Source organism: Nicotiana tomentosiformis, chromosome 4 (assembly GCF_000390325.3).
Source record: "Nicotiana tomentosiformis chromosome 4, ASM39032v3, whole genome shotgun sequence".
NCBI classification, from domain to species: Eukaryota; Viridiplantae; Streptophyta; class Magnoliopsida; order Solanales; family Solanaceae; genus Nicotiana; species Nicotiana tomentosiformis.
In genome coordinates, this window is record NC_090815.1 from 70,003,774 (window position 1) to 70,027,382 (window position 23,609).

The 23,609-nt window shown below is 35.7% G+C and overlaps 2 protein-coding genes and 1 long non-coding RNA gene across 4 annotated transcripts; 2 read left to right on the forward strand and 1 right to left on the reverse strand.

Moving 5' to 3' along the window:
- Nucleotides 1-6,236: 6,236 nt before the first annotated feature.
- Nucleotides 6,237-8,594, reverse strand: LOC138909891 (uncharacterized). Its single transcript, XM_070201108.1, has 4 exons — nt 8,243-8,594; nt 7,623-7,757; nt 6,679-6,770; nt 6,237-6,317 (listed from the first exon to the last, which is right to left on the reverse strand). The coding sequence occupies exons 1-4, from the start codon at nt 8,592-8,594 to the stop codon at nt 6,237-6,239; spliced, it is 660 nt and encodes a 219-aa protein (XP_070057209.1).
- A 4,408-nt stretch (nt 8,595-13,002) lies between these two features.
- On the forward strand, nt 13,003-23,003 carry LOC104098962 (ABC transporter G family member 25). Of its 2 annotated transcripts, XM_070199846.1 has the most exons (4): nt 13,003-13,170; nt 13,201-13,294; nt 13,639-14,497; nt 21,714-23,003. In XM_070199846.1, exons 1-4 carry the CDS (start codon nt 13,151-13,153, stop codon nt 22,718-22,720), a joined length of 1,980 nt encoding a protein of 659 aa, XP_070055947.1. In that variant the 5' UTR covers nt 13,003-13,150; the 3' UTR covers nt 22,721-23,003. The 2 variants fall into 2 exon arrangements, with proteins under 2 accessions (XP_070055947.1, XP_009604112.1); XM_009605817.4 differs by having other exon boundaries at nt 13,003-13,294.
- Nucleotides 14,553-20,326, forward strand: LOC138908972 (uncharacterized). Its single transcript, XR_011415442.1, has 2 exons — nt 14,553-18,444; nt 18,863-20,326. It is a non-coding gene; the product is annotated as an uncharacterized lncRNA (long non-coding RNA).
- Nucleotides 23,004-23,609: the final 606 nt, after the last annotated feature.

Below are 23,609 nucleotides of genomic sequence, written 5' to 3' on the forward strand. Positions count from 1 at the left end.
AGCAACTCTTAGCCATTTTAATGAAATAGGTGTCATGGTTCGCAGATCTAGCAAAATTTCTTGTAAGTGGTATCACCCCGGATGAGTTCTCTTCAAACCAAAGGAAGAAGCTCAAACGGGATTGTCAAGACTATTATTGGGATGAACCGTACCTTTTCTGGATTTGTAAGGATGGAGTGATTATAAGATGTGTACCGGAGGAGTAACAAGTTGAAATTTTGGGGGCTTGTCATTCTTCATTGTATGGTGGTCACCATGGTGGAGCAAGAACAGCGGCCAAAGTGCTAAGTTGCGGTTTCTATTGGCCCACTGTTTACAAGGATGCAAGTGATCTAGTCAAGCATTATGATGAATGAAAAAGGGCCAGTGGAATCTCAAAGAAAAATGAAATGCCCCTCACCACCATTTTAGAGATTGATACTTTCGATGTGCGGGATATTGACTTCATGGGACCTTTTGTGAGTTCTTGTGGAAACACCTACATCTTGTTCGCGGTTGATTATGTGTCTAAATGGGTTGAGGCCGTTGCTCTACCCAATAATGAAGCAAGAAGTGTGGTGGCATTTTTGAAGAAGAACATCTTCACAATATTTGGTACTCCGCTGGCTATCATAAGCGATGTGGGTCGCATTTTTGCAACAAAGCTTTTGACACCTTGCTTAGCTGTTTTCTTATTAGTCTATGTTTAATCTAATAGCTTCTTTTTAATTTTGTAGCTTCTTTTTAAGTTTTAGTAAACAATAAGTCTTTGGTTTTCTTAATGACACGGTGCTTTCCAAAGGTCATTTTTGTGTGAACCGGGTGACTCTTCCCAATGATGGATGGCGTGACAACCTTATTAAGGGATTAAGTCCATTTTTGGTGTTTAGGTAAGAATAGTAGTAATAATTGAGTTAGGCTCGAAGAATAAACCTTGCTTCACTTGGTACCAACACACTTAACTACGTGCTTATGGTTAAAAATAAGGTTTTTGGAAAGATATAGCTCTAGTTAGTGACCTTGTGACTCTTGTGTTGACTTAGGCAATCATCGAGTGGTTTAGTCGAACCATAGTGATTTTCAATCTTGAATATGGTCGTTATGGGCCCTTGACTCTATCCTCTTTAACAATCCCGCTGCATAAGAGGTGAGATGTTTTTGATTCATGTCCAAGTACCCGTGTGAATGGTCTAGAACTTGCCCGGAATGTGTCTCTAGGTGAAAATTTAAGTTTTGCTTGGATTGAGAAGTGATTGTAGGCTCTCCTTGACCCACTTAAAATTTTTCATGGCCCACCAATATTGTTATCCCTAGTCAACCCATTTGAGCCTAAAACCCTTCTCATTTGATAACCATGTTACAAGCCTTTACCCGTTCTGTCGTGACTCTCTCTTGGCACCCAAAACTTTTCTTAACACTTTTGTGAAACAATTGGCTAAAAACGTAAGTTTGAGGGAGAGACGAGGAATTTGAAAAAGGTATCAAGGCACAAAAAGAGAAAAGAAATGAAGAGAAGGAAAGGCAAGAAAAAGAAAGAAAGAAAGAACAAAAAGCAAAATGCAAAAAGAAAGTGAATAAGTTGAAGAGTTGAAGGGATTCAAAGAAAAGTAATGATGCAAAGTATGGAGAAAGCAAAAAAGGAGAAAATGAATATCATGACCAAGAAAGAGTGATGCTAAGCCTCTCTAACCCCCCCTATGGAAAAGAAAATGCATCAAAGAGTTGGCAAAGCATGAGCCGATAAGAGAAAATAGAGTGTTTAAGGAAAGATGAACCCGTTCTATCATAGCATATCCAACCATAGTCCAAAAGCCTTCATTGCATTCCGAAAAAGCCCTACGTGATTTCAAGCCGAGTGAGTTTACATTAGTGGTGATTTATATGAGGGGCAAGCTTATGGTACTTAAAGCCGTACTTGTGACATTCTTTTGAGAGAGATGAGCGAACCTTTAACAAATCTTTGAATTGAGTGCTACATTCTTAAGTGATATATGCAAACGGGGAGTAGAGAGGAGGAGTTTGGGATCCACAATGATCTACATGAAAGAGCGAGCTTCCTTGATGAATGAAGTCAACTTTTGATGCTCAAGTATCACATTAGAACTATTTGTGCTTAAAAGTCCAACCCATTGCCTTGTTAATAATTCATAAGTGTTGTGGGTAATTGTTAGTCCTAATTGATGCGTGATTGATGCATCTTTGATTAGCAGGAATAGCAATTAACTTGTGGAGGTGGGAATTACCTTATTTGCTTGAGGACAAACAAAAGCTTAAGTTTGGGGGAGTTGATAAATGGGGATTTTGACTACTTATTAGCACCTTTTTGCTTTCATTTTAGTCCAAAAGCGTTTAATTATGTTCCTGAAAACTGATGAAATATGCTTAATTGCAGGAATAGTGGAAAATAAGCCCCCAAGATGAAATCCAACTCAAGAAGGAGTGATCTGAACTCAAGGACACAAACAGGCACAGAAGCTCAGAAGTGCGGACCGCAGATTTTCATCTGCGGCCGTAGATTCTAAAGAAACTCCTATTAGAGATAAGTGTAAAGTGTGGTCCGCACATAACATGTGCGGCTGCAGAACCTGGGCAAGAGCAAAAGTTCAGAGAACTTGCATCTCAAGCTCAACAGAAGTGCGGACCGCACAATTATTGTGCGGCCGCAGAAGAACAGCTACGCGGTCGCAATTACATTTGCACGTTTTGCAGAAGAGCAATGTGCGCCGCACTCAAAAATGTGAGGACCGCAGAAAGAGAGAAGTGCGGCCACAGTTCAGAATTATGTGGCCGCAGGTTTCCATTCCTGTCAGGCTGAAGCAAAGTGCGGACCACACATGGAATTGTAAGGCCGCAGAACCTCTAAAAGGGCATTTTTGTCCGAAAATTCCAGCACAATATAAATAGAAGAGTTTCACTTTTTTAGGTCAAGTTTTGACATCAGCAACTACAATAGACGTTTTCTTTTACTCTTTTTAGTAGTTTTTGCTATTTTGAGCTTTTGGACTATTTTGAGCTTTTGGACTATTGTTTATGGTTGGGTGTTGATTATCTATCCTAGTTCTTGCTTTTATGTGAAGAATTAATGGTTGCAAATATTATTTCATGCCTATTTGACTTGGTCTCCACTTGAGAAAGAGAGACTTAGTCTAGGAATTTGGTCAATCGAGAGATTGATAAGCCCAATTAAAGGTTTGAACCTAGAGATAGTAAACCCAACTTGAGTTTATCATCAATTGTTTTGTTCAATACCCATTTGGACTTGCGAAAGCCAAATTGGGCAAAATCACTCTCTGACCGAGAGGTATTGAGTGGGTACTTGGGTGTTGATAGCTATAATACACCTCGACCAATAAAACAAGCTTTAAAGTTTACAACCCATTAGGCGAACACCTAGGTGAAGGTCATAGCCCTAGGCCTTTTATATCATTTTAAAAACAGCCAAAACCATTTTCCTAATTTAAATTCTTAGTTTGTAATCTTCGTTTAAATTAGACCTAGAAACAACCCAAGTTTGTGGAAGTGCAATTTGAGATAATTCAAGCTCATACACTATAATATATATCCCTAAGACACATTCATAGCTCCCTGTGGAAAATTGATCTTGACTCCTTGTTGGGTATTACTATTGCATCGACCGTTTTCATATCCTCAAATAGAGGAGCGAAATTGGACGAGACCAAGTGTATCCAACCTAGGGGCATTTTTTCTTCTTGTGCCCCCTCTTCCCACAACCATAACATATTTCAAGAATCATTCAACATAAACCCGAGTGGCTCTTCTTTCATATCAAACATTTCGGCTTATTGATGCCAATAATCCTCTTTCATATCTTAAGTGCTCTTACCACATAATCCGGTGGCGCAGTAACATTAATAGGAACAAGGACACTTCCCCTAGAAACTGGTTCTTTCATTCCCTCCTTGATGCCTCGAACCCGTGGGTTACTCATATGGAAAATGAGATATGACGAGGAATTTAGCTTCCTATCTTGAGCTCGATCGCAAAATCTGAAGTATCAAAAGAAGTGTGAAATTCCTAAATGTCCAAGTAGCCTCCTCATTATAGATGTGGTCGACAACATACTGATAAGAAGGGCTCTACTAGAAACGGCCCCGAGACATCCTAAGACACTTTAAAACCAAAGGCTCTGATACCAATTTTGTCACGCCCCGACTTCGAGGAGCACAACCGGCGCTCAACCGAGGTAACCCGGCCGAGCAAGCCTGCTAGATTTCCTTCTACCCAACTCACCCATAAATAAAGAGAATATAAAATTCATTAATTAATACCACGAGGGTTCATGAACAACACTAGTTTCATCACCATTAGTTACTTCATTTATAGGTCTCCAAAATAATACATTTCACAACCATAGTTTTATAGTGGAAGCATGATATACAATTACGACATCTTTAGTTTAACTTTCCCACACTAATACACAACCTACACTATGTCTATGGAGCCTCTAATAGATATAAAAGAGTACAATGATGGTGCCGGCAACAAGGTTCCTGCTATACCTCAAAACATAATACACACAGAATAAAAGATGCACAACCTCGAAATGAAGTAGGGCTCACCAAGTCAGCTAGGAAAAAGTGTACCGCTATCACTGGTCAATGTCTCCTACTGTGGAACCACCTGCATCCATTAAAGATGCAGCGCCCCCGGCAAAAGGGATGTTAGTACATGTCGAATACTACTAGTATGAAAACCAAAACACCTATTCAAGGACTTAGAAATACAACATGAATATGATGAATCATGGTAACAATAAAAAGCTTAGTTAGTCGTTAAAGCCATAACAAATTTATTAAAAGCTTTCAATAATATTTATAAATTCTTAAGTCGGGAATCCTCTACCACTACCTTTACAAAAAGCAGCCTTGCCGCCTCACCCCCAATGTATGCAGGTGGAGGTGCAATCACGATACCCTCAACGCTACACAAAGCGGCCTTGCCGCCTCACCCCAATGTATACGGGTGGAGGTATTTCACGATACCGCAATCCCTACATGAAGTGGCCCTGCCGTCTCACTCCAATATATACGGGTGGAGGTGTATCACAATACCACAATCTCTACACAAAGCGGCCCTGCTGCCTCACCCCAATATATGCTGGTGGAGGTATATCACAATACCATAATCTCTACACAAAGCGGCCCTGCCTCCTCACCCCAATGTATGCGGGTGGATGTGCAATCACGATACCCTCAACACTACACAAAGTGGCCCTACCACCTCACCCCAATATATGCGGGTGGAGGTGTTTCACGATACCATAATCCCTACACGAAGCTGCCATGCCGCCTCACCCCAATATATATGCGGGTGGAGGTGTATCACGATACCACAATCTCTACATAAAGTGGCCCTGCCGCCTCACTCCAATATATGCGGGTGGAGGTGTATCACAATACCACAATATCTACACAAAGCAACCCTGCTGCCTCACCCCAATATATGCGGGTGGAGGTGTATCACAACACCACAGCTCTAAATTCCCAAAACGATAATAGTTTGAAAATGGGGTTCTCTTCCAATTAACTGTTTAGCACGTTTGGCCTTACAAGAGTAGGTTCATATGGTTTCATCATATGAGAAATAAGTGTTTGATTACATTGATTACATTAATTTCATACAAGGTTTTTTTCCAAGAAGGGGGTATAACATAATTAAGTCACAATAAAAAATCTTTAATACATCATTCATTCTTGAAATACTTTTTTCCAAAAGAGCAATACACCATTTCAACTTATGAATATATAAGAGCTTAAAACACTTTGGAAATACTTACAAAGCATAGCATTAATTAAGACAGCCACATTTGGGCATGACCTGAATACATAAGCTTTTAGGCACATCTATTTTCGAAGTCAATTTGGAACAGTTGAATCAAGGCCTATTTCATAACCTTTCTCACATCATTTCATTTCCTTGGCACCATTGGCCACAAGTATAACTTTCATTCTTAGCACGTTGGCCACACTTTATATCTCTAACCCATTTCCTTCACTTTCAAGCATCCTTATAGATTATCAACAACAAGGCATTTTTACTCAAGACTTTAAATACACATTTGAGCAACTAACCAAATTAAGGGTCTTAGGCACATGTGATTTCTTATACATTTCGACATGTTAGTTTTCATTAGAATCACGTTTTAAAATCATAATATATTAACACACAACCCATGCTTAATCACCTTCTCAAATAGTAACTCAACATAACAAGTATATTTGGTGGAGGGTTCAATCCTAAAAGAGGAGTTTATCCAACATATCTTGATGGAGCTCTTTAGTGCTACTAAAACCACTCACTACTCTTACAACTTCAATCTACATCAACATAATTCAATTAGACTAATATTTGTAAAGAAATTCTATACTTTAAGTCATTTAGACTTTTTATCAAACATCTAATGTGCATGTTTTTCTACAACCTCATTTCTTCACCACCTTCCACACCAATGATTTACCTTACAATCGTCTCAAGGCCATCCACAACTTCCATTAGCACATGCATGCCCAACAATTCACACCCAACCATCAATCTTATTAATTAAACCATCTTACAATCTCTACAACACCAACTCAACCTAGTTTAGGCACTTATGGCTTCAATCATCATCCCATAAGTCATAACACATATTTCATACATAAATAATCACCATAGATTATTTAGATATGGTAGACATACCTCTTGTAGTGAGACTCTTGAAAATCCCAACTTGTAGTGTTCTGACCAATTTGGGAATTTGAATAAAAATCTATGGAACTTCAAGATTAATCCTAGTTAATATAAGTGTTTAGAAGTAGTAATCAACTCAAAATTTCTCCAAACATATTGCCTTGGTTCATGGGAGGGAAGTGTTGGACGGATTTTCCTTTTATATGCAAGCCCTAGCTCAAAGAAATGACTTATCCCCTCTCTCTACCCGGCCTTGGGGGTATTTAATGGGCTCCTACGTGCGCGGTCGTGCACCTGGGAAAGTGACCGCGCATCTAGCCGCACACAAGGCAGAATACCCTCCAATATGCGCGGTCGCCCATATGGCATAGGTCCGGTAAAATGGCCATAACGTTTTGTAAATATATCCAAATAACAAACGGTTTGATGCGTTGGAAACTAGACTTAAAGAGATTTAATTTGATAGGTATATCACCACCTAAGTCTTTATATTGTTGGAGTTCTATTCATTTGAAGTTGGGTCTTGTGCTAATTAAAATCTCCTTTCCACTTAATGTATCCAACTTGTTCCACACAAGTTCTTGCCATTCACAAAACTCCTTAGTATGTTCCAACACATAATAAACACATATTTTCATTTCAAAATAATGTGGTTCTATGTTTCTCCTTTAATACTTGAATACGTTATTCTCAAATACTTTTGGCTCACTTTAAAATCTTAAATCATTAGAAAATATTTTTAATGGGTCCTTACACTTTTTCCCTGCAAAACTATCTTGTCAGTGGTAAGATTATTCACAAAGCATTTTGTAGAGGTGAAGGCTACTATGTTACCTCTATCACATAATTGTGATGCACTTATTAGACTGTACTTGAGTCCATCTATCAAGTAGACATTCTCAATAGAGTGAGAATCAGTCTTACCTACCTTTCCAAACCCCCAATAATCTCACCTTTCTTTCCGTTTCCAAAGGAGACATTACCTCCTTTAAGTTCCTCAAGTGAAAGGAACTGGTTCTTGCTTCCTGTCATATACTTAGAACAACCATTATCCATGTACCATATTTGGCTTCTTCCCTTCACTTGAACTTGTAAAAAGAAACCAGGGGTTAGTCTTAGGAACCCAAACTAGTTTGGGTCCCTTTCTATAGGAAATAGGATAAATCAAATTCTTTTTAGCCCAACTTGGAAGCCTATTTTTCCCTAGAACAAAGTTCTTATTTTTTTTTGACTTGTCTTCTCTTTTGTAGTGCATTCACTCTTATAGTGACCAATGTTACCACAGGGTGTGAAAATCTTGTTCTCAGGGAGTGTGAGGTACTTGCTTTTGGGATCCCACTTAGGTGCAGAGTTCCCAAAGCCAAATCATCTTCTGTTGCTACTATGATATTCTTGTAGCCATGAAAGTGCATCGCAGGACCTGTTGTATATACAAGTTTTGTCTAGCTTATGCTTGACCTTGTTCAGATCCTCCTTTAGGACTCTTACCTGTTCATCCCTGTTATACAACTATCTTTCATTTTTCCTACATTTTCTTCTAAAGTGAGTTGTGTGTGATCAACTGTCTTTTTACCTGTTCCTAATTTCTTTTCAGATTTATGTTCTAGGACAGTTGTGTCAAGTGCATGAACCTGGTTCTTCAACACAATATTTTCACTTTCAGCTTCATAAGCCCTAAGTTCCAGGTTTTTGCACTTAGCTTTCAAAAGTACACATTCTTTTGACAATTGTTCCTTTTCATTATTCACATCCTCAGATTCATCAATTAGCTCTAGTAATAGCTCATATAACCTTTCTTTAGACAAAAATTTAATCTTGTCTTTGAGATGAAAAACACTTACCTCAGTTTCTTCATCAGATTCTTCAATGGCTATAAGTGCTCGTCCATCATCATCATCTGAGCTTTCTCCCCAAGCAGCGACCATAGCCTTGGTTGATCTTTTGTTGTTGCTTTTCTTGGGTTGAACCTGTTCCTTCGTTCAGATCTTTCCTTCTTCCATTCAATTTCCCATAAAGGATAATTTTTGATCATGTGACAGTCTTCCCACACTTGTAGCAGCCACCGTTGGTTTGCTTCTCAGGAGCTTTTGCCTTACTGTAGCTTCCACTTCTTGAAGAACCCTTTCATCTCTTTAGGTACTTCTTGAAGTCTTTGGTGATTATAGCCATTTCATCATCTTCCAGATCAGAACCTTCAGTGATTCTGAGTGCCAAACTCCTATCCTTCTTAGGCACATCCATTTTCATGGGTTGTCTCCTAAGTTCATAGGCAGTTAGATTCCCAATCAATTCATCCAGTGGGAGAGTGGTTATATTCTTTGATTCAAGGATGAAGTGATCTTGCTTTTCCAAGTGATTGGAAGACCCTAGTAAATATCTTTTCAACTCTTTCTTCTTCAGGAATAATCCTTCCAAGAGATTTTAGTTCATTTGTCAAGGTTGTGAACCTTGTGTACATCTCCTGAATGGTTTCTCCATCCTTCATAACAAAGTTCTCATGCTAATAATACAGTAGAGTTCCTCTTGATCTCTTCACCTGAGTTGTTCCTTCATGGGCCACTTGTAGTGTGTCCCAAATTTACTTAGCAGTGGAATAACCTTGGATTTTGTTGTACTCATCTAGACAAAGTCCACAAATAAGCCATTTCTTGGCTTTGGCATTCTTTTCCTATTTATTTAGATCATCAGCATTGCAATTGGCTCTTGTCTTTGGCACATCTACTCATTCAACATTTTTCTTCAAAGTAGCCAGTGGACCATCAGTGACAATGTCTCATAGCTCATAGTCCTCTCCATGTATGTGATCTCTCATCATGTTCTTTCACCAAAAGTAGTACTGGCCATTAAAGAGTGGTGGCCTAGCAGTGGATTGCCTTTCCCAATTTTCAGGTGGTGCACTCATCTTGATCTTCTCCTAAGGTATTAGCCTCTTCAAGGATAACCCGCTCTGATACCAATTGTTGCTTTATACTTCAATACAACACAAGAGGGGGTGATTTGTGTGGTGTCTAATTTTTGCGTGCACTGGATTATTAAAGGACCTGATTCTTCTATGTGTTCCTTAATAATAAATGCAGAAAGTAAAGAACACAAGTATTTTTTACGTGAAAAACACCTGGCTCAAAAGGTGAAAAAACCACGACCTACTACCCAATAGGATTTTTCCAACACTTCACTAAATTACTGAGTCAAAAATAGTATTTACAAAACTCTTGTAAACCTAAGGATTACCTCTAACCCTTTGCGGCAACCAGCCTCAGACTGTTACGACAATGTCAAGTTAAATCTAACTTGAACAATACACTCAGAGTACCTAGTACAATTGCTGAAAGGTACAACTCAAAAGCCCTACTACAATTGTACTAGAATAAAAGACAGACAATTAGAACTGGTTCTTCTATCTGGTTCATGTAGCTTCAGGTTCGCACACTTGAATCACACAGGAATTGCTTACAAAATGCCTTGCTATCTTGTTCTCAACTGTCGTTTAACTTCAATATTTGTGCGTACCTGTAAAATGAGAACATGCTGAAATATATAGAGTTAGTAGAATAGAAAATAACTAGAGTTCTAATGCTATACTCTTCCTTGGTGAAAGAGTTCTAGTTATCTTCAACTTCTAACTCTTCCCTTATCTAGGATAGAGTTCTCTTCGAGTAAGGAGTCCTGCTCCTTATCAATTATGCAACTTTTTCGTTCAGAAGATATCAGATATAACCACTTAATCTTATCTCCTTCACGTGCATGCCTTGTGCTTGAATCTTTCCATGTCTATGTACACTGTGTATGGACCTGGTTCATGCTTGAGTTCCTTTGTCAATCATCAAAACAAACTTACTTAGTCCAACATAGTATTACTGTTAAGTTACTAGTTTGCTTTGTCTTGGATACATGGTAGCAAGACCTTTGATTTTCTTTCGTAGGCGTACATCATATTTGCTAGCATTTTAGTTTATAGCCCAATGGTAATTTCTTTTTCATATTACACGTGGCATATCCATACTTGCTGTATTTTTAAATTTTTATACTCTTTAAATTAACCATGGAAATTATAGTAACGAGAAGTTATGTTCATCAAACTATATAAGATTATGATCCACTATGGCTAAAAGATTGCAATTGATATGATGATTTCAAACTCCCACCGTAGCATGAACAACTAACCTGTTTTTTTTTTTTTCGTTTCCCGTTCGGTATATGGTATCTATTTTAGGGCTCGAAAGTCTCGCTTTGAGAATAAAATACTATCAATGGCAATTTTATATACGGAAAGGGCCAAAAATGCTCTTGAACTATTTGAAATAGCTCAAAAATACCCTTTATTTATTTTTGGTACAAAAAATATCTCGGTCGTCTATATTTTGGATCATAAATGCCCTTAAACCGTTAGTCTTGCCATTAAAGATGACATGGCAGTCAAACTGGGCTAAATTTGCTTACATGGCCATCCACCTAAGCAATCCAACATGAAAAAATTATTTTTTCATAAAAATTATTTTTCCGGAATATTTTTAAAAATACAAAATCAACACTTATTTTCGAAAAAAAAGTATAAAAATTTCCGAAAAATAATTTTTCTGAAAAAATAATTTTGCCATGTTGGATTGTTTAGGTGGATGGCCATGTAAGCAAATCTAGCCCAGTTGGACTGTCATGTCACCTTCAATGGCAAGACTAACGGTTTAAGGACATTTATGGTCCAAAATATAGACGGCAGGGATATTTTTGGTACCAAAAATAAACGAAAGGCATTTTTGAGCTATTTCAAATAGTTCAAGGGCATTTTTGGCCCTTTTCCGTTTTATATATAAGGCTCAAACTGGAAACCTCTCGTTAAAGATGGAGAAGTACTTACCACTCCACCACAATCTTTGAATTATTTTATTTGGTCCATATATCTACTTAATAAAAAAATCCTTTAAAAAAGACTTTTGATAGTTTTAATTATAAGTATTTTGGTCTAAACTATAAATTTTTCTTAAACATTTTATTTAATTATCAGTTCACTATTTAAAGCAATAACGGTGATTTGGAAAAAATAATAGATCTTTTATATAATTTTTTAAATAGTTAAATATATTAAAATAAATTCAATTTATGAAAGCGCATACAGGAGGAAATACTTTAATTCAAATCATCCACCTTGTTCAATTTTAAGATAAATATCAGCATAAAATCTGGTAAATTATCCTCCCCTTTTACGAAAACCACATTCTTCCAAATTGGTAACTATCCTCTCTTCTTCTTTTTTTCCTACCCCATTCCCCAAACTAGTAAATGATCTTTTTTTAGAAAAAATTCCGTCACCCATTCCTCAAACTGGTTGATTGTCCTCTGTTTTCTTTTATTATACAATCTCCAAAACTGGTATATTGTCTGAAGTAAAGGCATAAGTCACTTGATTTTCGAAGCGGAGGATTCAACTACATAAGTAGCGTAACATCTTTTTTTTTTCGTTTCCTCATTCCTTCCTTATAGTAAAAAAAAAAATTCATTCTTTTTCTTCTTTTCCTTACCTCATTTCCCTAAACTAGTAAATTATCCTCTCTTTTATCTTTTTTCCTACCCCCACTCCCCACTCAACCAAACACCTTCTGCTCTTAATGTTTCCTTAGATCACTCATTACGAACTTTATCTGTCTCTTACTTGAGATGAGAATTGAGAAGGATATACTAGTATGAAAAAAAGAAGAGAAATAGTAAAAGATAGATTTTGAAAGTCTGAATTCGGCGCTGAATAACATTTTGGCTATGACTTTCATGAAACCCTATTGAAAGAAAGCCTTTTTGCTCCCACTTATACACTTGTAACATCAGGGTCGGAGGGAGTATAGAACATACGGGTTCAGTCGTACCCAGTAACTTTGGTCCAAATCATATATTTTTTTAAGAAATTCATTAAATATGTATAAATTATTAATTTAAAAACAACTAAGTTTAAAAAATCTGAAATTCCGAACTTCTATGTTTTAAATCCTGGTTCTACTTCTGTGTAGCATTACCTAGCATCAATCCCCCTTCTCCCGGCCAAAATTTAAAATTTATAGGTTTAGAATACTAGACATCTTAAAACAAATACAGTACTTTTGACAAATACAGCATTAAATAAATATTTAAAAACAAATACACCAAAATTGGCAGAATATTACCTACTTTGGTGCCCCTGTCGCAACTTTAAACACCCCAAAGACAGAAAAAAAAGTAGTACAGCTGGTTATATGAGTCAAGTGCCACGTAGCATACCCCTATGGGCTAGCTAGTATGATGTGGCGACCATTTACTGCTCAAAACCAAATAAATAGTGCTGCTCCGCTTGTGCTCTTAGTTCCTCTCCATCCATTATTCTAACTCCTCTTCTTTCCCTCTCTTCTTCTCTCCATACTCTATCTACTTATTACTCTCTCTCAATCTTTTTGCCTTTTCCTCATTTTCCTCTTCAAAGAAGAAGAAGAAACAAAGTATCTCAAGATACCTAAAACAAATGCCTGTTTCAAGCAAAGAAACAACAACAATGAAGACTACAACAACAGTAACAACAACACTAACAGAAGAAGATAAAACAAACAAAGACTCTCAGTTTTCCCCTTTTCTCATGTCTTCCTCTTCTTATCCTATCACCCTTAAGGTAAACTAACACTTTACATATATAGCCACAATAATATAATCTTTGTTCATTTTCTCTATATTCTTTGGGAAACCACATAGTAATTAGCTCAATGAAAAAGGGTCTTAAGATTTTTTTAGTTGTCAATTTAATCCCCTTGATCACTATCATTTTCTTCAAAAATCTTTGAATTATTTTGTGTAGCTCTATAGAATTTCAAAAGGACATAAAAAATCTAGTGGCAGAGTCAAATAGTAGGAGACTGAAGTGGAGAAAGTTAATGACTCATTTGACTTCAAGGAAACTTGACTTGTGTTATAAATAAAAACATTAATTATGTTCTTTTTTTGTTGGGCAATTTGCAGTTCATGGACGTGAGTTATAGGATAAAACTTGAGAGCAAATCAAGTGGGGGAAGTAACAACTTAAGAAAGATGTTTTCAAGTGGCCCCACATCATCTTCAACCGATATGGAGAATCCAACAGCCATGATTCATCAAGAACGTACAATCTTGAATGGGATTACAGGAATGGTTTCACCGGGTGAAATCCTAGCCATTCTTGGACCATCAGGGAGCGGAAAATCAACGCTCCTAAATGGACTTGCAGGAAGACTCCAAGGACACGGCTACACCGGAACAATCCTCGCGAATAACCGGAAACTCAGCAAACCGGTCTTAAAACGAACCGGATTTGTCACACAAGACGACGTCCTTTACCCGCATTTGACGGTTCGAGAAACTCTAATTTTTTGCGCGCTGCTTCGGCTCCCTAACACGCTGAACCGGAAGGACAAAATCGCTGTGACCGACTCCGTCATCACCGAGTTAGGACTCAATAAATGTGAGGATACAATAATTGGGAACAGCTTCATACGTGGGGTCTCGGGTGGTGAAAGAAAACGAGTAAGCATAGCCCATGAAATGCTAATAAACCCGAGTTTACTCATACTGGATGAACCGACGTCCGGTTTAGACGCTACAGCGGCTTACCGGTTGGTTTCGACGCTAGGGTCCTTGGCGCAGAAGGGGAAGACCATAATTACGTCGGTTCACCAGCCGTCGAGCCGGGTTTTTCAAATGTTTAGCTCGGTTCTGGTTTTGTCGGAAGGGAGGTGTTTGTATTTTGGAAAAGGAAATGAAGCAATGAATTATTTCGAGTCGGTTGGATTTTCTCCATCTTTTCCCATGAATCCAGCGGATTTTCTCCTTGATCTCGCTAATGGTACGTACTTTTTTGTCTATATCTACCCTCCAATATGGCACATGCATATAAAAATCTTTATTTTTCTTTTTTTTTTTTTTACTAAACATGTTAAGTACTTTTTGTATCACATATGTGTGTTTTGAGTTCGATTTTGATGTTGTGTCATGTAGATTTGTCATAATTTGATCTAGCGTTAATTAATAGCTTTTTATTTAAGTGGGAATAATAAAACGATGATCTATTATCAGGACTTTCTTGATCATTATAACGTTCTTGAAAGACAATATCCAATGACATATATAGCTAGGGGACTACAATATAAAAGTGGCTTTGATTAGGTAAACTAAGGTGATTAATTAACGGTAAGGATTACTTGAAATGCAAGCTTCACTTTTGAGTGAACTTAATTAACAGAAATTTGTCTTCAATATCTTTTGTTAGGATGTGGACAACTTGGGTGTAGTTGACCGGCAAAAGCGGAGCTAGTATTTAAAGTTTATGGGTTTTGAATTGACATCAAACCCATAATTCTCTAAGTTAATGGATTCGCAATTAAATATTTATACATATATAAATTTAATTTTAATACAAAGATAGAGTTTTAGCAAAAGCTGGGTTCAGACTCTGAACCCGCAGCTAGTGCTCTGCCTCAGCCTCTGCAATGACAAATACGTATATAATGCGACTAGAGATTGTGTGACAACTAGAAAACTCCCAACTTTCAAGGGTCATGGCTAGCTAGTTGTTTTGTGAAACTTACTAAAGAAATTAAATTTTTGAAATTTATAATCTTAAATAGTATTTGTATGATTAAAGTTTTTTTTTTTTAAATTTGTAGCTTTAAACATATCAAACACTTGTGTAGCTATTAAAGTTTTGTATTAACAGTAAATGAAATATATAAAATTAATTATTTTCAAATATAAAAATATATTACTATTACCTTTTTGGAAATGTATTAATAATAAAATAGTTTCCCTTAAATTGATGATAGAGCAGTGCACTACTTTGTAAAAAGTGAAAGGCTCGCCAGCTGTACCTGGTACGAACTATTGTGGTACATCAATGAAGGGGGAAAACAAGTAAAACATTCAATGTTCCAATTTACTATCTAAGTTCACTTTTACTTCACTTTTTTTTTCACTGTCCCTTAAAAAATAATAAATGAAGTATATAATTTATAATGATACTCATATTAATTTATGTATATTTTATTGGATTTGAAAAAATAATTTGAAATAAGTAATAAATATTGTGGGTATAACAGAGAAAAAAAATTTGTCTCTCTTGATATGAGTAAAGTGACATTTAAAAATAAAAATATATTTTTAGTATACACGTAAAAGTGAACGGAGGGAGTATTCAGAGGCGGATCCAGGATTTAAATCATATGAGTTCAATTTTAAGGTTTTTAACATTGAACCCATTATATTTTTAAATTTATGGGTTCATATCTACTATTTTTGTAATTTTAATGAATTTTTACATATAAATTTTTACTCTAAATCAAAAATTATGAATTAAGTTGAACCCGTAATTTATATACTACGTCCGCCTCTGGGAGTATTATGCATATGTATATTTGGGTACGTAAACTGACCAAAGTCCGAAAGTAGATGCGGGTCAGTTTCTCCTTTTGACTTCTAGATTTTTGCTAGTTCTTCTTTTAGTGAAATATTCCATTTCCTAGTAATTAAGTGGGCGTTTGGACATAAGTATGGTAAAATTACTGAAAAAGTAAAAAAAAAAATTAAAGTAAAAATGATATTTAAAATTAGAGTTGTGTTTGGACAGAATTACAATTTTGTGTTATTTTAAATTTTTGTGAGTGATCTGAAGTAAAAAAATCTGAAAAATAATTTTTTGGAGTTTTTAAAATTTTCATAAAATTCCAAAATTAATTTTCAATTGAAAATATTATTGCCAAATAATGATTTCGGGAAAAAATGAATTTTTTTATGGGGAAACGGGCCCTAAAAATTCTTCTTCTTGAGCCCAATGGGATTTAACTTTAAAGATTGTATTTAAGTGAGATAAGTGATGCCTAATCTTTGTTATTATTTTACCTTTTTTATAATCATATAACGTGGAAAGCTCGTAACTTTTTGTTTTAGTGGATAACATTCATCATGGGTAACGTACTAAAATTTGAATCTTGAGAGAAAGTTTAAATTGGTGGAACTTATATATATATATTACTAGCTAGGTAAAATATCAACATTCCACGTGCCCCTTCTCTTAAGATGGTCAGCTATTCCCTTTTTTGTTTTTTCCCCCTCCCTTAGCCAACTCAAAGCTTATTCTACAGTCCACTACTTTTTTTTTCTTTTCAAATCCTTACTTTTCTTTTCAGCAAATCCTATATAATTTACTCTAATTAATGTCATTGGCCGTTTGTAAAGCAATATGGACCAATTAATCTCTTCCTAATGGCATAAAAAAAAGTTGTATCTTTTTGAAATAATGGGGGTATTTGTTACTTACACGAGTGGTCTTGTTCGTTCATGCATAAATATTGTATCCTAAATTATTTGACAGGATTTAATTCAAAGATTAGAATAATGTATCTCAACCGGGAGAATAAACTTATAATTTTTAAAGTTCTATAATTGGAATAAAAAGGAAAAAAGGTGTCATATATAGTTAGATTAGATCTATTTTTACTATTAATAATCAAACACACATGGTCAGCTTTGTGTTGGAAATGCTGGGGTTCATTTTAATATGGTAAATCATTTCCCAAAGTACCTGATGCTAATTGCTAATTTTCAATGTGGGGATCCATTCATAGAAAGATGGGGCCCGTTAATTAATTTATATACTTGTAAATCTTGATTCTGATTTATAATGCGCAGAAATATGGGGAAAAAGTGGACCCTACATTTCTCTCTTTGATACTCTACTATTTGTTCTAATTTCTAGAGGAATAATGCCATTCTGGATTATGATTAATTGCTGAAGAACATATGCTACATTGAAGTATTTCCTATTTAAAATTGGGACTTTAACTTATATTGAAGAAAACAAAGAGTTTTGTTATTTTAGAGTTGACTCAATTTATAATTGAAAGATTGTGATAGTGACATGTTATGGTTCATCTTGAATCTTTTAACTCTATTATCTTGGACTTGTGCTCTTTGTTGTGGCTGCCCTTTCTCATATTCATGATGAGTAAGTTCTTAAATTCTGAGATTGACATTAATATGCCATCACTTTATCATCATGGAGTATTGAAAGTCTAATATCTTTCCCCTCTGAGAAGTATGTCCTATTCTCTGTCTAAATATTATGGGGTAAAAGATTTCTTGCTATGAATATACTTGGGTTTGACCTGAAATGCTCCTAGTTATAGAAAGCACCATTGCATCTTTTATTCTTCTAGTCTCGGGATCCAAGCAGATGTAGCAACAGATAGAAAACAAAGAGATAGACAACATTACTCTAAGTTATATATATATATATAGAGAGAGAGAGAGTATGTGTGTGTGTGATACCAACTAGAAGACTAATACTTATTACAAGACTCCTACTAGTATATTGGAGATATAATCATTATAATGTATTAGAGAACTCCTAGTGTTATATATAGTTCTTAAGATGCAGGATTTGTAGCAATCGTGGTCCTTCTCTACTTTAATAGTACAACTTACTAAATACCCATTCTTCTAAAGGGTGTCAAATGATTCCTGATTGTCTCAATATCTAATAATTTTGTTTCTGGTTTTGGGGTCAGGGGTTCCATCAACCTTGGGTCATACTCCACTAAGAATATTAACACTCCATTTTTCTAAAGAAAATCTATGTAAAGTACATGAAAATCTGGTTTATGGATTTTGAGGGTTTGACAGTGCAGGGTGTTTCCATGTTTCTTGGTTTCTATCATTTTCTCAAGAACAGTTTTTAGTGTGGGGGACATGTCAGTTGGCTAAAGGACTATAGTTTTAACTAATACTGGCATACAAATTGTTGTTGGACACTAGGGTGTCAAATGGGGGGATTGTGTGAATTTTGGGCAGGTCAAAATGGGTTGAGTCAATAATTGACTCGCCCAAAAGTTATTTGGGCTAACATGAGTTGGGTCAAGATGGGCTAAATTTTGGTTCATAGCCCAATCCGCCCAACTTTTATCAAGTTTTACTTAATATGTTTTGTTTTCTATAAATTGTATAACTACTAAATAAGACTTTTTTTCTTATGCTATGGTCATATATAATATATCAAATAAAAAAAAGTTATTTCTAAAATATTTTGGCAAAGTTACTCATTGATCAATTTGAACTAAAAATCACGGGTCAAGATGGGCTGAGTTCAATAAATAAGCTAGTTAATAACTAGTCCAACCTTGGACGGGCGGGTCATTTGGGCTCCGGCCAAATTTGACAGCCCTATCGGACACCATTTTGACCTGCTTTCTTTAATTTCTTTTTGTTTTTTTATATTAGCTTGAGGCCATCACGCATATGCAACTTTAGGGGTATTAAACAAACATAAAGTGAGCTTTATTCCTTCTCTTTGATTTGTCATTGGAGAACATGTTGATAATATTGGATTAAAGAGAAGTGTGACAACATTGCTTGCGTAGATTAGCAATCCATTCATAATATGAGACCAACTAGTTGGTACACACGACCACTTAAAAAAACTATTACCTCAAAACTCTGCCTCTAAACTTTGAAGTAATTAATTATTTATGGCTCCACATGGATCTTTCCTTAAATTAATCATATTGTTTTTGTTAATGACTCCACAAGCACCCTTTCCAACTTTAACCTATATATAGACATAGATATTATACTTTGAGAAATGGGAAATTTTTAAATTCTATTTTGTTGGACCCCCAATGAATTGTTGGGTGTCATCTCATATGGGATAGTAATAGAATAGCACATGCTTTGCTAGTTTGTACAACCCACATGCCTTGCATTATAGTAGTAGTAGGGTTCTTGGAAATCTTGGATGTGTAGTTTATATTTATCTGGATCAAAATATTTGAGGATCAACTAAACCTAGCATCAAGATCTACAAGGATTTTTATACTTATTGGCTGAGATAGTTTCAACTCTACTCTAATTTTAGGACCATTAAATTCTTAAATGTATGATATCTCCTTCAACTATATATAAAATAATAAATTGATGTTATTCTTGGTCCAAAATGTCGAGCGATTAATGTCAATTGATTCTTCTTTTTATCAACCGTAATCATTTCGCTTTATCTAGAGTTTGTTAATGTTCATTTATAAATTGAGTGCTCAATGGTCCTAATTATCACATGACCACCTTTGCAAGTATAGTGGTTAATGGTCAAAGTTTTCATCTTAGTTAATGACTTCTTTCTTTATGTAGATGGCAATAGTAACAGAAGTCCAATATGATTTAAGTGAACCAATTGAAATAATTTAGAGTAAGTACAATGGTAGATCATAACCTCAAATCAAATCCTTTATTTTCTTGGCTATGTTGTTCGAATTCTTTGAAGATACGATCTCATTTGTGTTGGAAAATACATACTTTTAAAAGATATGACACTATAATATTTTTAAGGATTTGTAATATATTGATTCTTGGTAGAGAGTGATGGTGGTTTTGGCAAGTCCATAGTTACCTTAAATGGAAATCATGAATAATATTAGAGACAATAATGTCACGTACCAATTATTTCATGAGACATGGCAAAGAGGAATAACAACTTTTTTATCTATAATGCGTTTCAATATACTTTGAGCTACAGTGATAATACACATGTCACGCTTGAACCCTCAGTTTTATTCAATTATTGATAGGCATCTTTGATCTATAAAGAATTTCTTCTTCTTCTTTTCTTCACCTCCTTTCCTTTATTCAACAAGAACAATTCTTTTTCCTCTGCCACTTTTCTACATGGGACTCTTTTGAATATTAAGACGTTTATTAAATAGCGCCACGTGTTAGGGTCCTTTGCAAATCAATAAGCTTTCAGATTCATCCCACCAAATTGAACTTTTTTTGTTTTGTGAATAGTTATTTCATATTTGGTAAAAGAAGAAGATAAGTGGAGATGATGGTGGCCCCAAAACTTCCATCAGCAATAGAGCATTATGTTCTTTTAGTGGACTTCCACCCTTTGCCACCAACATTGGACAGCTTTAATTACCATCTCTATACTAATTATTACTTGCTAGTACTAATTAATTAATATTCTCTTTTTTAACTTAAATATATTCTTTGTTTTATGTGATACAAATTATGTGTTTTTTTATTTTGAGTGCTAAAATTACTTTAATGCTTTTTTGTAGTCCTAGCTTTAAAGATACATATCTATGCTTTTTCCAATTGTTAAACATTTTTGAAACTGAGTTTTTAGCAAGCTCCTTTAGCTTATAATTTGGGAAAAGTATTGGGGTGGTGAATGGTAATTTTACCTTATGGAAAGATGAATATATTTGACAAAAGGATGCAAATCAACTTGATTTGACAAATTTGGTATCAAATTCTTGAATAGTATGATGTCTTTACTAGTGGTGCCCACAATAATTTGTAGTTGTACCTTACCTTTTCTTTTAAGCTTATGACCATCTTGCAACTAGCAATTCTTTATTTCATGTCCTTTGAATATCTATGTTTTTTAGCTTATTTTCTGTGAAGATAAGTTCCAATTCCAAAACAAGTTCTTGTAGTTAGCTCAAGTAGAACCAAGGTTTTAGGTTTCACCTCTGATTTTACTTTCATTCTCTGGGGGCCTCATTCCACTTGCATAAGTTCTAGCTTAAGCATTGATGTTACTCGAACTCTTCAAAAATGATCCCGTAGCCGTGTCGGATCCTCCAAAAATACACTAATTTAGAGGATCCGACACGCATCCAACAATATTTTTGAAGAGTTCGAGTAACATAGATTGATTGTAGCTAAAGCATGGAGATTGCCTCTTTATGTTTTGATGAGAATATTGACATTGTCTAGTACCTAGCCATTGTAAACTAACTTGGCTTCCTAATACTGATCAAGTATGGTGGAAAAGCCTATGCTTTTTTTTAAAATCATTATTTAACTTATATACACGGAATACCATTGTATTTTAACCTGTTTTACATAGTAGATAACATGTCCCTTTTTTCGGGTTATTATTTTTTAAGTGACCTGATAATGTTAACATTATTTGAACTGTCTATAGAAGTTAAACTCTTTTGAAATGTACAACTATTGCATCACTTAGGAAAAATGTAATTCTCACTAAAGCTTAACTTGGAAAAATGCAGGGGTTTGCCAGTTTGATGGAGTAAGCGAGAAAGAAAGGCCTAATGTAAAACAAACCTTGGTATCCTCTTATAACAACTTGTTAGCTCCCAAGGTAAAAGCAGCTTGTTTGGATACAACAAGCACAGTTCCTAAAGAAATAACCTATAATTGTTCCAGTTACAAAAGGACTTGCACAAGTAGCTTGTCCAATTGGTTCAATCAATTCAGCATTCTCCTTCAAAGAGGGCTAAAAGAAAGAAGGCATGAAACCTTCAATTATTTGAGAGTTTTTCAAGTAATAGCAGCTTCTCTGTTAGCTGGTTCTATGTGGTGGCATTCTGACTACAGGGATATCCAGGACAGGCTTGGCCTCCTCTTCTTCATTTCCATTTTTTGGGGTGTTTTCCCATCGTTCAATGCTGTTTTCGCATTCCCTCAAGAACGTGCCATATTCGTGAAGGAAAGGGCTTCGGGTATGTACACACTCTCCTCCTATTTCATGGCACGAATCGTTGGAGATCTTCCCATGGACCTTATCTTGCCTACATTGTTCCTCGCCATAACGTATTGGATGACAGGTCTAAAGCCCCAACTCTTGGCATTCCTTTTGACACTACTCGTCCTGCTGAGCTATGTCATAGTTTCACAAGGCCTCGGCTTAGCCCTTGGCGCCTTGATCATGGATGCTAAACAAGCTTCAACTGTGGTCACTGTCACCATGCTAGCATTCGTTCTAACAGGAGGGTTCTACGTGCACAAAGTGCCAGCTTGCCTAGCTTGGATTAAGTACATCTCGACCACATTTTACTGTTATCGAGTACTTATTAATGTCCAGTATGGAGAAGGCAAGGAAATCTCAGACATGCTAGGCTGCTCAAATCAAAGAATTGATAGAGCTAGTTGCAAATTCATTGAACAAGATATCAATGGTCACATTCATCCATCCGCGAGCCTTGGCATCCTCTTGATAATGTTCGTGGGATATCGATTAATTGCTTACCTTGCATTGAGGAGAATTCGAGCCTAACCAGAGGGAAAATTTCTGACTTTTTTAGATGATGGAAATTGATGGTTTACTAGCTTTGTGGGGGATGTGGGAATAGTATATACTTGTTGAGAATTGTTACTGACTCTGTTCAAATGATGAAAGCTGCAGTGGGTAAGGGAAAAATTGAAGTGTAATATATAAGAGGGAAAAGTGTTGTGACTTGCACCTAAAACTGGCGAAAGGCCAGCCAGCATTCGTTGTTGTAACTTCGCAAAGACGAGGAAATTTTTTTTTATCGCAAGAAACTTTCCTTTTCTTTCAAGTTTCAAGACTAAGAAATTCTTCTAAACAATATTTCTCTATGGTTACATGAATTCACAATATTATCCACTTAACACCAAGTCGCATTAAATATTCTGAAAGGCTCAAACAACCCAAACGAAAGACTTTTACAACAAATTAGGAGACAATCTATGCATAAGAATTGAATGAATCAAGAACATCATTTAATAAGGATCGTTTCCTTAATTCCCTAATAGCAGACACAACTTCTCCCAAGATTTTATAATTAAAGCACTCTAGAGATAAGTACAACATGAAAATAATTTACATATTTTCATCCTTCCTGTCTCGCTTCAATGGACAAACAAAGAAGCTATAACTAATGGAAGAATGCTATTAGCATAGAGATTACTAGGAAAGAGAGTAGGATACAACTATATAAAAGGGATAATCATTTTCTTGTGGTGACCTTCTATAAGTTTGTCACTTATTCATGATTTGAGCTATAATTTATACCTCATTAAATTTAAAAAACTTGAATTATTTTAAAGCATTCCATGTAGGACCTTGGCTCGTAGGAAATAATTTTCTAACCGAAAGAAAATGGGAACCACCATTCATAACATCCGAATGTTGTATTTCATAC